The 16,371-nt window shown below is 43.4% G+C and overlaps 1 protein-coding gene across 1 annotated transcript; it reads left to right on the top strand.

Moving 5' to 3' along the window:
* The first annotated feature begins 11,427 nt into the window (after positions 1-11,427).
* LOC113649508 (piggyBac transposable element-derived protein 4-like) lies at positions 11,428-15,761 on the top strand. The gene is made up of 3 exons (XM_047806836.1): positions 11,428-12,240; positions 13,196-14,491; positions 14,625-15,761. The coding sequence occupies exons 1-3, from the start codon at positions 12,086-12,088 to the stop codon at positions 15,058-15,060; spliced, it is 1,887 nt and encodes a 628-aa protein (XP_047662792.1). The 5' UTR covers positions 11,428-12,085; the 3' UTR covers positions 15,061-15,761.
* The last annotated feature ends 610 nt before the right edge of the window (positions 15,762-16,371 follow it).

Raw genomic sequence — 16,371 nt, 5'->3', positions numbered from 1 at the left:
TTTTTAGCCCCAGCCCTACACTTAACCGGTTTTCTAGCCCTAAGCCCTAACCTTAACCGGTTTTCTAGCCCTAAACCTAACCGTTAGCCTTAAAACTTAATTTTTAGAACCCTAAACCTAATCCCCAGCCCTAAACATAACCAGAGTTTTGACGTGCGTCGTAATCCTATTTTTCGAACCGTAAACCCTACCTCTAGCCCTAAACATAACCTTAGGCGTCGTCTGAGGTCGGGACCCTAACTGAGACCGACCCCTAACTCTAGAAGAGCGTTTTAAGCTCCTAACTTTAAATAAGCGATGTTTTTTCGTTCGCCGTGATGGTGGTGGCTGAAAATGAGGTCCGTGTGGCAGGCCCGTGCACAACGTGGTTTCTGGGTCACTCCCAGAACTACGGTCTTTTCCCCTAACCTAACCCTAACCCTAACCCTAACCCTAACCCTAACCCTAACCCTAACCCTATCCTAACCCTAACCCTAACCCTAACCCTAACCCTAACCCTAACCCTATCCTAACCCTAACCCTAACCCTAACCCTAACCCTAACCCTAACCCTAACCCTAACATTAGTTCTGAATAATTATAATAAAACTATTAATGATTTATGGTTATTTAACCTAAATAACAACGATTATTATATCTGATTAATTAATATAGAATTAAATAAGGTTATTTACCTGTCTCTCTCCATATAAATATTATATATATCAATAATAAAATCCAAGCAGGAATAGAGGTTGCTAAAAAGAATATTCTTTCTTTTTGAAAATTGAAGGTGGAGCCTCCCTCTATAAAAAGGAGGCCTCTGCACACAGACTCACACTTGTTAGTTGAGCTGTGCAGCACACACCTCACAGCCATTTGGCTAATACACCTCTCACAATTATCACAATTATTAAATTGGAATGTTTTAAGGTTATTTAACCTACTGCTTGGTCCATATCTATTTGGTTTTCAGTGTTTTTCCAAATTTTGGCAGGTCAACGCCTGATGAAGGCTTGATGAAAAGCCGAAACGTTGCAACTGACCTGCCCATGTAATTGGCCATTTGGGGAGGAGGGCAGCAAGGTATCCACCTACCCCTCCCCCCAAAACACATTAAAAATACTCATTCGGCCATTTAGGGTTGTGAGGGCCGTAAGGTATCCACCTACCCCTCCACCCTAAACACTAAAGTTTGATTGTGGGGATGTGAGGGCAGCAAGGTATCCACCTACCCCTCCATCCACCACGATCACAATCAAATTTCAATGATGGGGAAGTGAGGGCAAGGAAGGTATCCACCTCCACCTCCACCCAGAATACCCAAATTATTAATTGATATTACCTCAATTGTGAGGAATTTTTTGAACAGGGGACAGATCCTACTTGGACTGTCCCCGCCCGAAAAAACACTTTAAAAACTCCATGGTTTATGGTGTGAGACTCACGGGGGGGACGGTGGGACGATCAGGGTGGCATGTTAGGCAGGCCCGTGCACAACGTGAGTCCCTTAATTGGGACCACGGTCTGGGGACTCCAATCCTACCCCCCAACCCTAACCCTACCCCCAACCCTAACCCTAACCCTAACCCTAACCCTAACCCTAACCCTAATCCCAACCCTAACTCTAACCCCAACTCTTACCCTAACTCAGCCAGCGCCGCCACTGCCGTCTTGGTCTGTCCATTCTGTCTACCGCCTGGGCCGAAACCAAACCTGGAGGACGGAGAGAGAGAAAAATATGAACATTTGTTCTTTATAACAACAGCAATTTTGCCCTTGAATACCATCTTGCTCTGTCCACTTGGTCCGCCGATTGAGTTAGGAACCGCCCCTGATAAGATGAGGTAAGAAAAAGCATGATTGAATGTTTAGAACATAAAGTAATAACACAAACATTGTGAATACTTACCTCAATCTGTCGAATCGGTCCGCCAATCGTGCTGGAAACCACCTGAAAAAACAGAGGGGGAAGAAAGAACATTAGTTCTGAATAATTATAATAAAACTATTAATGATTTATGGTTATTTAACCTAAATAACAACGATTATTATATCTGATTAATTAATATAGAATTAAATAAGGTTATTTACCTGTCTCTCTCCATATAAATATTATATATATCAATAATAAAATCCAAGCAGGAATAGAGGTTGCTAAAAAGAATATTCTTTCTTTTTGAAAATTGAAGGTGGAGCCTCCCTCTATAAAAAGGAGGCCTCTGCACACAGACTCACACTTGTTAGTTGAGCTGTGCAGCACACACCTCACAGCCATTTGGCTAATACACCTCTCACAATTATCACAATTATTAAATTGGAATGTTTTAAGGTTATTTAACCTACTGCTTGGTCCATATCTATTTGGTTTTCAGTGTTTTTCCAAATTTTGGCAGGTCAACGCCTGATGAAGGCTTGATTAAAGCCGAAACGTTGCAACTGACCTGCCCATGTAATTGGCCATTTGGGGAGGAGGGCAGCAAGGTATCCACCTACCCCTCCCCCCAAAACACATTAAAAATACTCATTCGGCCATTTAGGGTTGTGAGGGCCGTAAGGTATCCACCTACCCCTCCACCCTAAACACTAAAGTTTGATTGTGGGGATGTGAGGGCAGCAAGGTATCCACCTACCCCTCCATCCACCACGATCACAATCAAATTTCAATGATGGGGAAGTGAGGGCAAGGAAGGTATCCACCTCCACCTCCACCCAGAATACCCAAATTATTAATTGATATTACCTCAATTGTGAGGAATTTTTTGAACAGGGGACAGATCCTACTTGGACTGTCCCCGCCCGAAAAAACACTTTAAAAACTCCATGGTTTATGGTGTGAGACTCACGGGGGGGACGGTGGGACGATCAGGGTGGCATGTTAGGCAGGCCCGTGCACAACGTGAGTCCCTTAATTGGGACCACGGTCTGGGGACTCCAATCCTACCCCCCAACCCTAACCCTACCCCCAACCCTAACCCTAACCCTAACCCTAACCCTAACCCTAACCCTAATCCCAACCCTAACTCTAACCCCAACTCTTACCCTAACTCAGCCAGCGCCGCCACTGCCGTCTTGGTCTGTCCATTCTGTCTACCGCCTGGGCCGAAACCAAACCTGGAGGACGGAGAGAGAGAAAAATATGAACATTTGTTCTTTATAACAACAGCAATTTTGCCCTTGAATACCATCTTGCTCTGTCCACTTGGTCCGCCGATTGAGTTAGGAACCGCCCCTGATAAGATGAGGTAAGAAAAAGCATGATTGAATGTTTAGAACATAAAGTAATAACACAAACATTGTGAATACTTACCTCAATCTGTCGAATCGGTCCGCCAATCGTGCTGGAAACCACCTGAAAAACAGAGGGGGAAGAAAGAACATTAGTTCTGAATAATTATAATAAAACTATTAATGATTTATGGTTATTTAACCTAAATAACAACGATTATTATATCTGATTAATTAATATAGAATTAAATAAGGTTATTTACCTGTCTCTCTCCATATAAATATTATATATATCAATAATAAAATCCAAGCAGGAATAGAGGTTGCTAAAAAGAATATTCTTTCTTTTTGAAAATTGAAGGTGGAGCCTCCCTCTATAAAAAGGAGGCCTCTGCACACAGACTCACACTTGTTAGTTGAGCTGTGCAGCACACACCTCACAGCCATTTGGCTAATACACCTCTCACAATTATCACAATTATTAAATTGGAATGTTTTAAGGTTATTTAACCTACTGCTTGGTCCATATCTATTTGGTTTTCAGTGTTTTTCCAAATTTTGGCAGGTCAACGCCTGATGAAGGCTTGATTAAAGCCGAAACGTTGCAACTGACCTGCCCATGTAATTGGCCATTTGGGGAGGAGGGCAGCAAGGTATCCACCTACCCCTCCCCCCAAAACACATTAAAAATACTCATTCGGCCATTTAGGGTTGTGAGGGCCGTAAGGTATCCACCTACCCCTCCACCCTAAACACTAAAGTTTGATTGTGGGGATGTGAGGGCAGCAAGGTATCCACCTACCCCTCCATCCACCACGATCACAATCAAATTTCAATGATGGGGAAGTGAGGGCAAGGAAGGTATCCACCTCCACCTCCACCCAGAATACCCAAATTATTAATTGATATTACCTCAATTGTGAGGAATTTTTTGAACAGGGGACAGATCCTACTTGGACTGTCCCCGCCCGAAAAAACACTTTAAAAACTCCATGGTTTATGGTGTGAGACTCACGGGGGGGACGGTGGGACGATCAGGGTGGCATGTTAGGCAGGCCCGTGCACAACGTGAGTCCCTTAATTGGGACCACGGTCTGGGGACTCCAATCCTACCCCCCAACCCTAACCCTACCCCCAACCCTAACCCTAACCCTAACCCTAACCCTAACCCTAACCCTAATCCCAACCCTAACTCTAACCCCAACTCTTACCCTAACTCAGCCAGCGCCGCCACTGCCGTCTTGGTCTGTCCATTCTGTCTACCGCCTGGGCCGAAACCAAACCTGGAGGACGGAGAGAGAGAAAAATATGAACATTTGTTCTTTATAACAACAGCAATTTTGCCCTTGAATACCATCTTGCTCTGTCCACTTGGTCCGCCGATTGAGTTAGGAACCGCCCCTGATAAGATGAGGTAAGAAAAAGCATGATTGAATGTTTAGAACATAAAGTAATAACACAAACATTGTGAATACTTACCTCAATCTGTCGAATCGGTCCGCCAATCGTGCTGGAAACCACCTGAAAAAACAGAGGGGGAAGAAAGAACATTAGTTCTGAATAATTATAATAAAACTATTAATGATTTATGGTTATTTAACCTAAATAACAACGATTATTATATCTGATTAATTAATATAGAATTAAATAAGGTTATTTACCTGTCTCTCTCCATATAAATATTATATATATCAATAATAAAATCCAAGCAGGAATAGAGGTTGCTAAAAAGAATATTCATTCTTATTGAAAAATTGAAGGTGGAGCCTCCCTCTATAAAAAGGAGGCCTCTGCACACAGACTCACACTTGTTAGTTGAGCTGTGCAGCACACACCTCACAGCCATTTGGCTAATACACCTCTCACAATTATCACAATTATTAAATTGGAATGTTTTAAGGTTATTTAACCTACTGCTTGGTCCATATCTATTTGGTTTTCAGTGTTTTTCCAAATTTTGGCAGGTCAACGCCTGATGAAGGCTTGATTAAAGCCGAAACGTTGCAACTGACCTGCCCATGTAATTGGCCATTTGGGGAGGAGGGCAGCAAGGTATCCACCTACCCCTCCCCCCAAAACACATTAAAAATACTCATTCGGCCATTTAGGGTTGTGAGGGCCGTAAGGTATCCACCTACCCCTCCACCCTAAACACTAAAGTTTGATTGTGGGGATGTGAGGGCAGCAAGGTATCCACCTACCCCTCCATCCACCACGATCACAATCAAATTTCAATGATGGGGAAGTGAGGGCAAGGAAGGTATCCACCTCCACCTCCACCCAGAATACCCAAATTATTAATTGATATTACCTCAATTGTGAGGAATTTTTTGAACAGGGGACAGATCCTACTTGGACTGTCCCCGCCCGAAAAAACACTTTAAAAACTCCATGGTTTATGGTGTGAGACTCACGGGGGGGACGGTGGGACGATCAGGGTGGCATGTTAGGCAGGCCCGTGCACAACGTGAGTCCCTTAATTGGGACCACGGTCTGGGGACTCCAATCCTACCCCCCAACCCTAACCCTACCCCCAACCCTAACCCTAACCCTAACCCTAACCCTAACCCTAACCCTAATCCCAACCCTAACTCTAACCCCAACTCTTACCCTAACTCAGCCAGCGCCGCCACTGCCGTCTTGGTCTGTCCATTCTGTCTACCGCCTGGGCCGAAACCAAACCTGGAGGACGGAGAGAGAGAAAAATATGAACATTTGTTCTTTATAACAACAGCAATTTTGCCCTTGAATACCATCTTGCTCTGTCCACTTGGTCCGCCGATTGAGTTAGGAACCGCCCCTGATAAGATGAGGTAAGAAAAAGCATGATTGAATGTTTAGAACATAAAGTAATAACACAAACATTGTGAATACTTACCTCAATCTGTCGAATCGGTCCGCCAATCGTGCTGGAAACCACCTGAAAAAACAGAGGGGGAAGAAAGAACATTAGTTCTGAATAATTATAATAAAACTATTAATGATTTATGGTTATTTAACCTAAATAACAACGATTATTATATCTGATTAATTAATATAGAATTAAATAAGGTTATTTACCTGTCTCTCTCCATATAAATATTATATATATCAATAATAAAATCCAAGCAGGAATAGAGGTTGCTAAAAAGAATATTCTTTCTTTTGAAAAATTGAAGGTGGAGCCTCCCTCTATAAAAAGGAGGCCTCTGCACACAGACTCACACTTGTTAGTTGAGCTGTGCAGCACACACCTCACAGCCATTTGGCTAATACACCTCTCACAATTATCACAATTATTAAATTGGAATGTTTTAAGGTTATTTAACCTACTGCTTGGTCCATATCTATTTGGTTTTCAGTGTTTTTCCAAATTTTGGCAGGTCAACGCCTGATGAAGGCTTGATTAAAGCCGAAACGTTGCAACTGACCTGCCCATGTAATTGGCCATTTGGGGAGGAGGGCAGCAAGGTATCCACCTACCCCTCCCCCCAAAACACATTAAAAATACTCATTCGGCCATTTAGGGTTGTGAGGGCCGTAAGGTATCCACCTACCCCTCCACCCTAAACACTAAAGTTTGATTGTGGGGATGTGAGGGCAGCAAGGTATCCACCTACCCCTCCATCCACCACGATCACAATCAAATTTCAATGATGGGGAAGTGAGGGCAAGGAAGGTATCCACCTCCACCTCCACCCAGAATACCCAAATTATTAATTGATATTACCTCAATTGTGAGGAATTTTTTGAACAGGGGACAGATCCTACTTGGACTGTCCCCGCCCGAAAAAACACTTTAAAAACTCCATGGTTTATGGTGTGAGACTCACGGGGGGGACGGTGGGACGATCAGGGTGGCATGTTAGGCAGGCCCGTGCACAACGTGAGTCCCTTAATTGGGACCACGGTCTGGGGACTCCAATCCTACCCCCCAACCCTAACCCTACCCCCAACCCTAACCCTAACCCTAACCCTAACCCTAACCCTAACCCTAATCCCAACCCTAACTCTAACCCCAACTCTTACCCTAACTCAGCCAGCGCCGCCACTGCCGTCTTGGTCTGTCCATTCTGTCTACCGCCTGGGCCGAAACCAAACCTGGAGGACGGAGAGAGAGAAAAATATGAACATTTGTTCTTTATAACAACAGCAATTTTGCCCTTGAATACCATCTTGCTCTGTCCACTTGGTCCGCCGATTGAGTTAGGAACCGCCCCTGATAAGATGAGGTAAGAAAAAGCATGATTGAATGTTTAGAACATAAAGTAATAACACAAACATTGTGAATACTTACCTCAATCTGTCGAATCGGTCCGCCAATCGTGCTGGAAACCACCTGAAAAAACAGAGGGGGAAGAAAGAACATTAGTTCTGAATAATTATAATAAAACTATTAATGATTTATGGTTATTTAACCTAAATAACAACGATTATTATATCTGATTAATTAATATAGAATTAAATAAGGTTATTTACCTGTCTCTCTCCATATAAATATTATATATATCAATAATAAAATCCAAGCAGGAATAGAGGTTGCTAAAAAGAATATTCTTTCTTTTGAAAATTGAAGGTGGAGCCTCCCTCTATAAAAAGGAGGCCTCTGCACACAGACTCACACTTGTTAGTTGAGCTGTGCAGCACACACCTCACAGCCATTTGGCTAATACACCTCTCACAATTATCACAATTATTAAATTGGAATGTTTTAAGGTTATTTAACCTACTGCTTGGTCCATATCTATTTGGTTTTCAGTGTTTTTCCAAATTTTGGCAGGTCAACGCCTGATGAAGGCTTGATGAAAAGCCGAAACGTTGCAACTGACCTGCCCATGTAATTGGCCATTTGGGGAGGAGGGCAGCAAGGTATCCACCTACCCCTCCCCCCAAAACACATTAAAAATACTCATTCGGCCATTTAGGGTTGTGAGGGCCGTAAGGTATCCACCTACCCCTCCACCCTAAACACTAAAGTTTGATTGTGGGGATGTGAGGGCAGCAAGGTATCCACCTACCCCTCCATCCACCACAATCACAATCAAATTTCAATGATGGGGAAGTGAGGGCAAGGAAGGTATCCACCTCCACCTCCACCCAGAATACCCAAATTATTGATTGATATTACCTCAATTGTGAGGAATTTTTTGAACAGGGGACAGATCCTACTTGGACTGTCCCCGCCCGAAAAAACACTTTAAAAACTCCATGGTTTATGGTGTGAGACTCACGGGGGAGACGGTGGGACGATCAGGGTGGCATGTTAGGCAGGCCCGTGCACAACGTGAGTCCCTTAATTGGGACCACGGTCTGGGGACTCCAATCCTACCCCCCAACCCTAACCCTACCCCCAACCCTAACCCTAACCCTAACCCTAACCCTAACCCTAACCCTAATCCCAACCCTAACTCTAACCCCAACTCTTACCCTAACTCAGCCAGCGCCGCCACTGCCGTCTTGGTCTGTCCATTCTGTCTACCGCCTGGGCCGAAACCAAACCTGGAGGACGGAGAGAGAGAAAAATATGAACATTTGTTCTTTATAACAACAGCAATTTTGCCCTTTAATACCATCTTGCTCTGTCCACTTGGTCCGCCGATTGAGTTAGGAACCGCCCCTGATAAGATGAGGTAAGAAAAAGCATGATTGAATGTTTAGAACATAAAGTAATAACACAAACATTGTGAATACTTACCTCAATCTGTCGAATCGGTCCGCCAATCGTGCTGGAAACCACCTGAAAAGACAGAGGGGGAAGAAAGAACATTAGTTCTGTATAATTATAATAAAACTAATAATGATTTATGGTTATTTAACCTAAATAACAACGATTATTATATCTGATTAATTAATATAGAATTAAATAAGGTTATTTACCTGTCTCTCTCCATATAAATATTATATATATCAATAATAAAATCCAAGCAGGAATAGAGGTTGCTAAAAAGAATATTCTTTCTTTTGAAAAATTGAAGGTGGAGCCTCCCTCTATAAAAAGGAGGCCTCTGCACACAGACTCACACTTGTTAGTTGAGCTGTGCAGCACACACCTCACAGCCATTTGGCTAATACACCTCTCACAATTATCACAATTATTAATTGGAATGTTTTAAGGTTATTTAACCTACTGCTTGGTCCATATCTATTTGGTTTTCAGTGTTTTTCCAAATTTTGGCAGGTCAACGCCTGATGAAGGCTTGATTAAAGCCGAAACGTTGCAACTGACCTGCCCATGTAATTGGCCATTTGGGGAGGAGGGCAGCAAGGTATCCACCTACCCCTCCCCCCAAAACACATTAAAAATACTCATTCGGCCATTTAGGGTTGTGAGGGCCGTAAGGTATCCACCTACCCCTCCACCCTAAACACTAAAGTTTGATTGTGGGGATGTGAGGGCAGCAAGGTATCCACCTACCCCTCCATCCACCACAATCACAATCAAATTTCAATGATGGGGAAGTGAGGGCAAGGAAGGTATCCACCTCCACCTCCACCCAGAATACCCAAATTATTGATTGATATTACCTCAATTGTGAGGAATTTTTTGAACAGGGGACAGATCCTACTTGGACTGTCCCCGCCCGAAAAAACACTTTAAAAACTCCATGGTTTATGGTGTGAGACTCACGGGGGAGACGGTGGGACGATCAGGGTGGCATGTTAGGCAGGCCCGTGCACAACGTGAGTCCCTTAATTGGGACCACGGTCTGGGGACTCCAATCCTACCCCCCAACCCTAACCCTACCCCCAACCCTAACCCTAACCCTAACCCTAACCCTAACCCTAACCCTAATCCCAACCCTAACTCTAACCCCAACTCTTACCCTAACTCAGCCAGCGCCGCCACTGCCGTCTTGGTCTGTCCATTCTGTCTACCGCCTGGGCCGAAACCAAACCTGGAGGACGGAGAGAGAGAAAAATATGAACATTTGTTCTTTATAACAACAGCAATTTTGCCCTTGAATACCATCTTGCTCTGTCCACTTGGTCCGCCGATTGAGTTAGGAACCGCCCCTGATAAGATGAGGTAAGAAAAAGCATGATTGAATGTTTAGAACATAAAGTAATAACACAAACATTGTGAATACTTACCTCAATCTGTCGAATCGGTCCGCCAATCGTGCTGGAAACCACCTGAAAAAACAGAGGGGGAAGAAAGAACATTAGTTCTGAATAATTATAATAAAACTATTAATGATTTATGGTTATTTAACCTAAATAACAACGATTATTATATCTGATTAATTAATATAGAATTAAATAAGGTTATTTACCTGTCTCTCTCCATATAAATATTATATATATCAATAATAAAATCCAAGCAGGAATAGAGGTTGCTAAAAAGAATATTCTTTCTTTTTGAAAATTGAAGGTGGAGCCTCCCTCTATAAAAAGGAGGCCTCTGCACACAGACTCACACTTGTTAGTTGAGCTGTGCAGCACACACCTCACAGCCATTTGGCTAATACACCTCTCACAATTATCACAATTATTAAATTGGAATGTTTTAAGGTTATTTAACCTACTGCTTGGTCCATATCTATTTGGTTTTCAGTGTTTTTCCAAATTTTGGCAGGTCAACGCCTGATGAAGGCTTGATTAAAGCCGAAACGTTGCAACTGACCTGCCCATGTAATTGGCCATTTGGGGAGGAGGGCAGCAAGGTATCCACCTACCCCTCCCCCCAAAACACATTAAAAATACTCATTCGGCCATTTAGGGTTGTGAGGGCCGTAAGGTATCCACCTACCCCTCCACCCTAAACACTAAAGTTTGATTGTGGGGATGTGAGGGCAGCAAGGTATCCACCTACCCCTCCATCCACCACGATCACAATCAAATTTCAATGATGGGGAAGTGAGGGCAAGGAAGGTATCCACCTCCACCTCCACCCAGAATACCCAAATTATTAATTGATATTACCTCAATTGTGAGGAATTTTTTGAACAGGGGACAGATCCTACTTGGACTGTCCCCGCCCGAAAAAACACTTTAACCTTTTACACGTCCCCGTCTCGGAAACGAGCCACTACCGCTAGGCGGCTAAGCTGCAGCAACTTCATTGTAACTTTTAATCAATAAATCCTCTAAATACACGGTTAAATTATATACTGTTTGAAAGCTTAAACTCTCATGATTTTATTAAGCCCACACACAAAGCATAATATGGTTTATAGCCGTCATAACAATTTAATCAATTTGATAGCCACCGAAACTAGGCGGCGCTAGTTCGGTCTGTTTACTTACAATTAAACGCTTGCCTTTCTTCACTGGGGTAATATTTTCCAAAACAAAATGCTTGTAAAAATCCCCAAGTGTTTACGGAACTGGAATATGTAAGCATTTTAATCAAAAACGCTTTGCCCGCCTCACAAATATTACGTTTCTTGCCGGAAACTGCGAACTGTACTTCACTTCCGCCCTTTCTTTCGGCTCTCACTGCTCAATGGAGGCTTACAAAACTACACTTGGGCATCAGATTTGTAGAAAAGGGTTTACCGATTCAAACAAGCCCTCTCATGAGCCAATCGGTGCCTGTGATGCAGAGATAGGCAGCTAACAAGCCAATGATGTCTCTCCAGCCTATGTGGGACACCCTCTCTTTGATTGACATCTGCTCCCTCCAGTAGCGATTGCATGATCCGTGAGTGTCATAGCTCTGTAGCCAATAAACAGTCGATTCCAACGATATATGGTATGTACCATCAGGTAAAGGGGCGTGGCTGTTAGAGCCGTGCGTATAAACATATCTCCAGATGCGTAAAGCGTGCGCCCTCACACACAGCTGTTAGTGTTGTTGTTATTGCGGCAGGTGACGTTTGTGACGTTGGTGCGGTTTTTTGTACTTGTACTTTACTATACTTGTAGGTATTTTTGAAAAGTTTGCCAAGAATTTCCAAATGGAAGGCAAAAAGTTTTTCACGCCTGCGCAGGTAGCCAGCATGCTCTGCGAATTATCCGAAGATGAGTTTTCGTCCTCGGCAGAGAGCGATTTATCCACGGATTCTGAAGCTGATGAGGATTTCCTAAATGGAAGAGATCCTGATCTAGAACTGTGAGTACATATATTATGTTATGTGTTTATTATTTTATGTGTATATATATATATATATATATATATATATATATATATATATATATATATATATATATATATGTATATGTGTGTGTGTGTGTGTGTGTGTGTATATATATGTATATATGTATATATATATATATATATGTATATATATATATGTATATATGTGTGGGTGCGTGCGTGCGTGTGTATGTGTAAGGGGAAATAAAATATATATATATATATATATATATATGTATATATATGTGTGTGTGTGTGTGTGTATATATATGTATATATGTATATATATATATGTATATATGTATATGTGTATATATATATGTATATATGTATATATGTATATGTGTATATATATTATATATATATATGTATATATGTGTGGGTGTGGGTGCGTGCGTGCGTGTGTATGTGTAAGGGGAAATTCTAAATGTGATCTGACCGTGGTCAATACAGAAACTTTGTATTTTGTGAAGGGTGCTGTGTAAAAACAGTTTCTGCCTGGTATTGCACTGAGTTTATTCTGAGGGTTGTGGGTCGTTATTGGGCATTGAGATTGTTATTGGGCATTGAGATTGTTTGAATGTGTCTGGATGAGGTGTGACAAGCTATTCATTGCATTTCTTTGTTTCAGAGAGCCAGAATTTCTGCCTGGTATTGCACTGAGTTTATTCTGAGGGTTGTGGGTCGTTATTGGGCATTGAGATTGTTATTGGGCATTGAGATTGTTTGAATGTGTCTGGATGAGGTGTGACAAGCTATTCATTGCATTTCTTTGTTTCAGAGAGCCAGAATTTCTGCCTGGTATTGCACTGAGTTTATTCTGAGGGTTGTGGGTCGTTATTGGGCATTGAGATTGTTATTGGGCATTGAGATTGTTTGAATGTGTCTGGATGAGGTGTGACAAGCTAACCATTGCATTTCTTTGTTTCAGAGAGCCAGAGTCATCAGACTCAGATTGGCAGCCAGAGAGAAAGAGGCCCAAGAGGACCCCAGTGACTGTGGAGGAGGAGGACCTGGAACCCCAACCCTCTAGCTCCACACAGCCTGCAAGTCAAGGGAGAGGAAGAGGAAGAGGCAGAGGGAGAGGCAGAGGGAGAGGCAGAGGGAGAGCAGGAGGGAGAAGCACTCCGAGTTCTGGACTTGAAGGTGCATGGCAGGGCACGGATGTTGAGGACATCACTCCTGATCAGCCATCCTTCCTCCCAGCACGCACACCTGGTGGCCAGCTCATGGGTGGTGTAAAATACACCATCCTACAATTGTTCAGTTTATTCATGACAAATACCATTGTCAAAGACATCATGAACAATTCCAACAAATATGGAGAAAGGAATCACCCGGACACATTCCAGAGGATTACCATGGCAGAGATGATGTCCTACCTTGCAATGATTATATATATGGGAATACTCAAGACAACAGCAATCACTGACTATTGGAGAAGGAATGAGCTGTATGCCTTGCCTTTTCCCTCAAGCGTGATGTCCGGGCGCCGCTTCAGAGCCATCTCTCGCGCCCTCCACCTCAGTGACCCTGATGAAGATGCTGCCAACGACTCAAGAAGAGGCACCTCTGGGTACAATAAGCTTGGCAAAATAAAGCCATTGTACCAGGAGTTCAGGCAGATGTGCATGGCACATTATCAACCCCACCAGTGCATTTCCATCGATGAGAGGATGGTCGCCTCCAAAGCCCGCAGCGGAATCCGCCAGTACATGAAGAATAAGCCCGTGAAGTGGGGTTATAAGCTGTTTGTGCTGGCGGATTCCACCAGTGGTTACACCTGGGACTTCTTCATCTATGAAGGCAGGGGAGCAACAATCAACAAGGGGCTCAGCTATGACTCCGTCATGCGTCTCACAAATACGCATTTGCTTGGTACCGGGTACAAGTTATTTGTAGATAACTTTTACACAAGCCCAGATCTCTTTCGTGACCTCCTGCAAAAGAAGATCTGGGCCTGCGGTACCATTCGTGGACAGCGTATTGGGTTCCCCAAAGACAGGCCAGGCGGGCTTGTGAGGTCGTCTCCCCGGGGCACCATTCGCTGGATCCGTGAGGGGCCCCTGGTGTTTGTGCAGTGGAGGGACACCAGAGATGTGCTGATGTGTTCCACACTTCATGCAGCACATGGGGACGATAGTGTCCGGAGACGGATCAAGGGGGCAGATGGGCAGTGGCGTGTGCAGGATATCTCCATTCCACCAGCCATCAAGGATTACAACAGGTATGTACAGTGTTTTTTTTAAATGAATATTGATATCATGTCAATGCATCAATATCTCGGATAAGCGATAGAAAATGAGTGAGTGAGAGTGCATCAATATGTAATGTAATGGCTATGTTCCTTTTCTACTCAGGCACATGGGTGGTGTGGACCTGTCAGATGCCATGATCGGTTATTACAGTGTCCTGCATAAAACCAAGAAGTGGTACCGGTCTTTCCTGTACCACTTCATCGACATCGCCATCGTCAATGCCTACATCCTTTACAAGGAGATCGCCACTGCAAGGCAGGAGAAAGTGATGTCCCACAAGGCCTTTCAGGAGACCCTGGTAATGGAGCTGAGAGAAGTTGGGTCTACCTCCACAGCCCCTCCACAGCCACCCCCTCCTGCTCCCCAAGGTGCCTCACACAAGCTTGTGCACTTTTCGCAGGATGGCACCGTTGGTCGGAGGAGGTGTGTCCACTGCCACCGGAGGACCACAATAAAGTGCACCTCCTGCAACGTATGCCTGTGCTTCGTTATAACCAGGGACTGTTACAATACATGGCACACCATGAATAATTTGTAACTTTTCTATATAACATGTAAATATTTCTTGTGTGTGTGTGTGTGTGTGTGTGTGTGTTTTGTATTTTGCAGTTTTTGTAAATTATGTAAATAGTTCATTTTACAATTCTTCAACATAAAAACACTTTGCCAGTGCATTTTGTGTGCCCTTTTTTATCAAAGCCTCAGGAGGAATGGAAGAAAATGTGTTTTTTTTGTGGTTATGCTAATGTAAATTTGTGCCTAATTGACTGACATCAAATCCAAATACACAACAACATAACACAGAGTGTAAGCTTTCATCAGATACCAAGATGATGTTTCTAGGCAAAGGGGTTCAAAAGTTATAAGCCTTGGAAACTCTGGGTACCCAAGGTTCATTTTGGAGTCTCCAAATGGCACAAAGCAAAAACGCATGGACATACCTGTAGAAAAACATTCATATAAACTCCATTTTTGAGTCTTTTGACTTCAAACTTTTTATGGTGAAAGACAAGACATGTGGCTATGACCCTGAGTTGTTCTTTAGCTCCTGACATGTGTTTACAGTAGTGTATTTTAGGCAGTTTTCAGAAAAATTATTTGGGCGGAAATGAAATCCTCCATTCTAGCCTCTGTAACTCTGTGTCAGTAAGGCCTAGAATCACACTAACACTTCTATCAGAAACTAGAGATTATCTTCTTTCCAATGAGATCAGGCACACCCCTGTGTGTCAAAGTATGTGGGAGCTGTACCACTTTTAGTTGGGTATGTCATGTAGGCGAAAATCATGACAATAGGGGGGCGACAGGTAAGAGGTTAAAAACTCCATGGTTTATGGTGTGAGACTCACGGGGGGGACGGTGGGACGATCAGGGTGGCATGTTAGGCAGGCCCGTGCACAACGTGAGTCCCTTAATTGGGACCACGGTCTGGGGACTCCAATCCTACCCCCCAACCCTAACCCTACCCCCAACCCTAACCCTAACCCTAACCCTAACCCTAACCCTAACCCTAATCCCAACCCTAACTCTAACCCCAACTCTTACCCTAACTCAGCCAGCGCCGCCACTGCCGTCTTGGTCTGTCCATTCTGTCTACCGCCTGGGCCGAAACCAAACCTGGAGGACGGAGAGAGAGAAAAATATGAACATTTGTTCTTTATAACAACAGCAATTTTGCCCTTGAATACCATCTTGCTCTGTCCACTTGGTCCGCCGATTGAGTTAGGAACCGCCCCTGATAAGATGAGGTAAGAAAAAGCATGATTGAATGTTTAGAACATAAAGTAATAACACAAACATTGTGAATACTTACCTCAATCTGTCGAATCGGTCCGCCAATCGTGCTGGA

The sequence above is a fragment of the Tachysurus fulvidraco genome, chromosome 23, assembly GCF_022655615.1.
Source record: "Tachysurus fulvidraco isolate hzauxx_2018 chromosome 23, HZAU_PFXX_2.0, whole genome shotgun sequence".
Classification (NCBI taxonomy): Eukaryota; Metazoa; Chordata; class Actinopteri; order Siluriformes; family Bagridae; genus Tachysurus; species Tachysurus fulvidraco.
Note: the sequence above shows the minus strand (reverse complement) of the source record. Positions and strands in the feature narration are given on the sequence as shown.

Excerpts from the sequence above, each read along its gene's own strand:
- LOC113649508 (XM_047806836.1), top strand. The coding sequence starts at position 12,086 with ATGGAAGGCAAAAAGTTTTTCACGCCTGCGCAGGTAGCCAGCATGCTC. Across the intron at positions 12,241-13,195 it reads AGAGATCCTGATCTAGAACT|AGAGCCAGAGTCATCAGACT; the intron begins GTGAGTACATAT and ends TCTTTGTTTCAG. Across the intron at positions 14,492-14,624 it reads GCCATCAAGGATTACAACAG|GCACATGGGTGGTGTGGACC; the intron begins GTATGTACAGTG and ends TTTTCTACTCAG.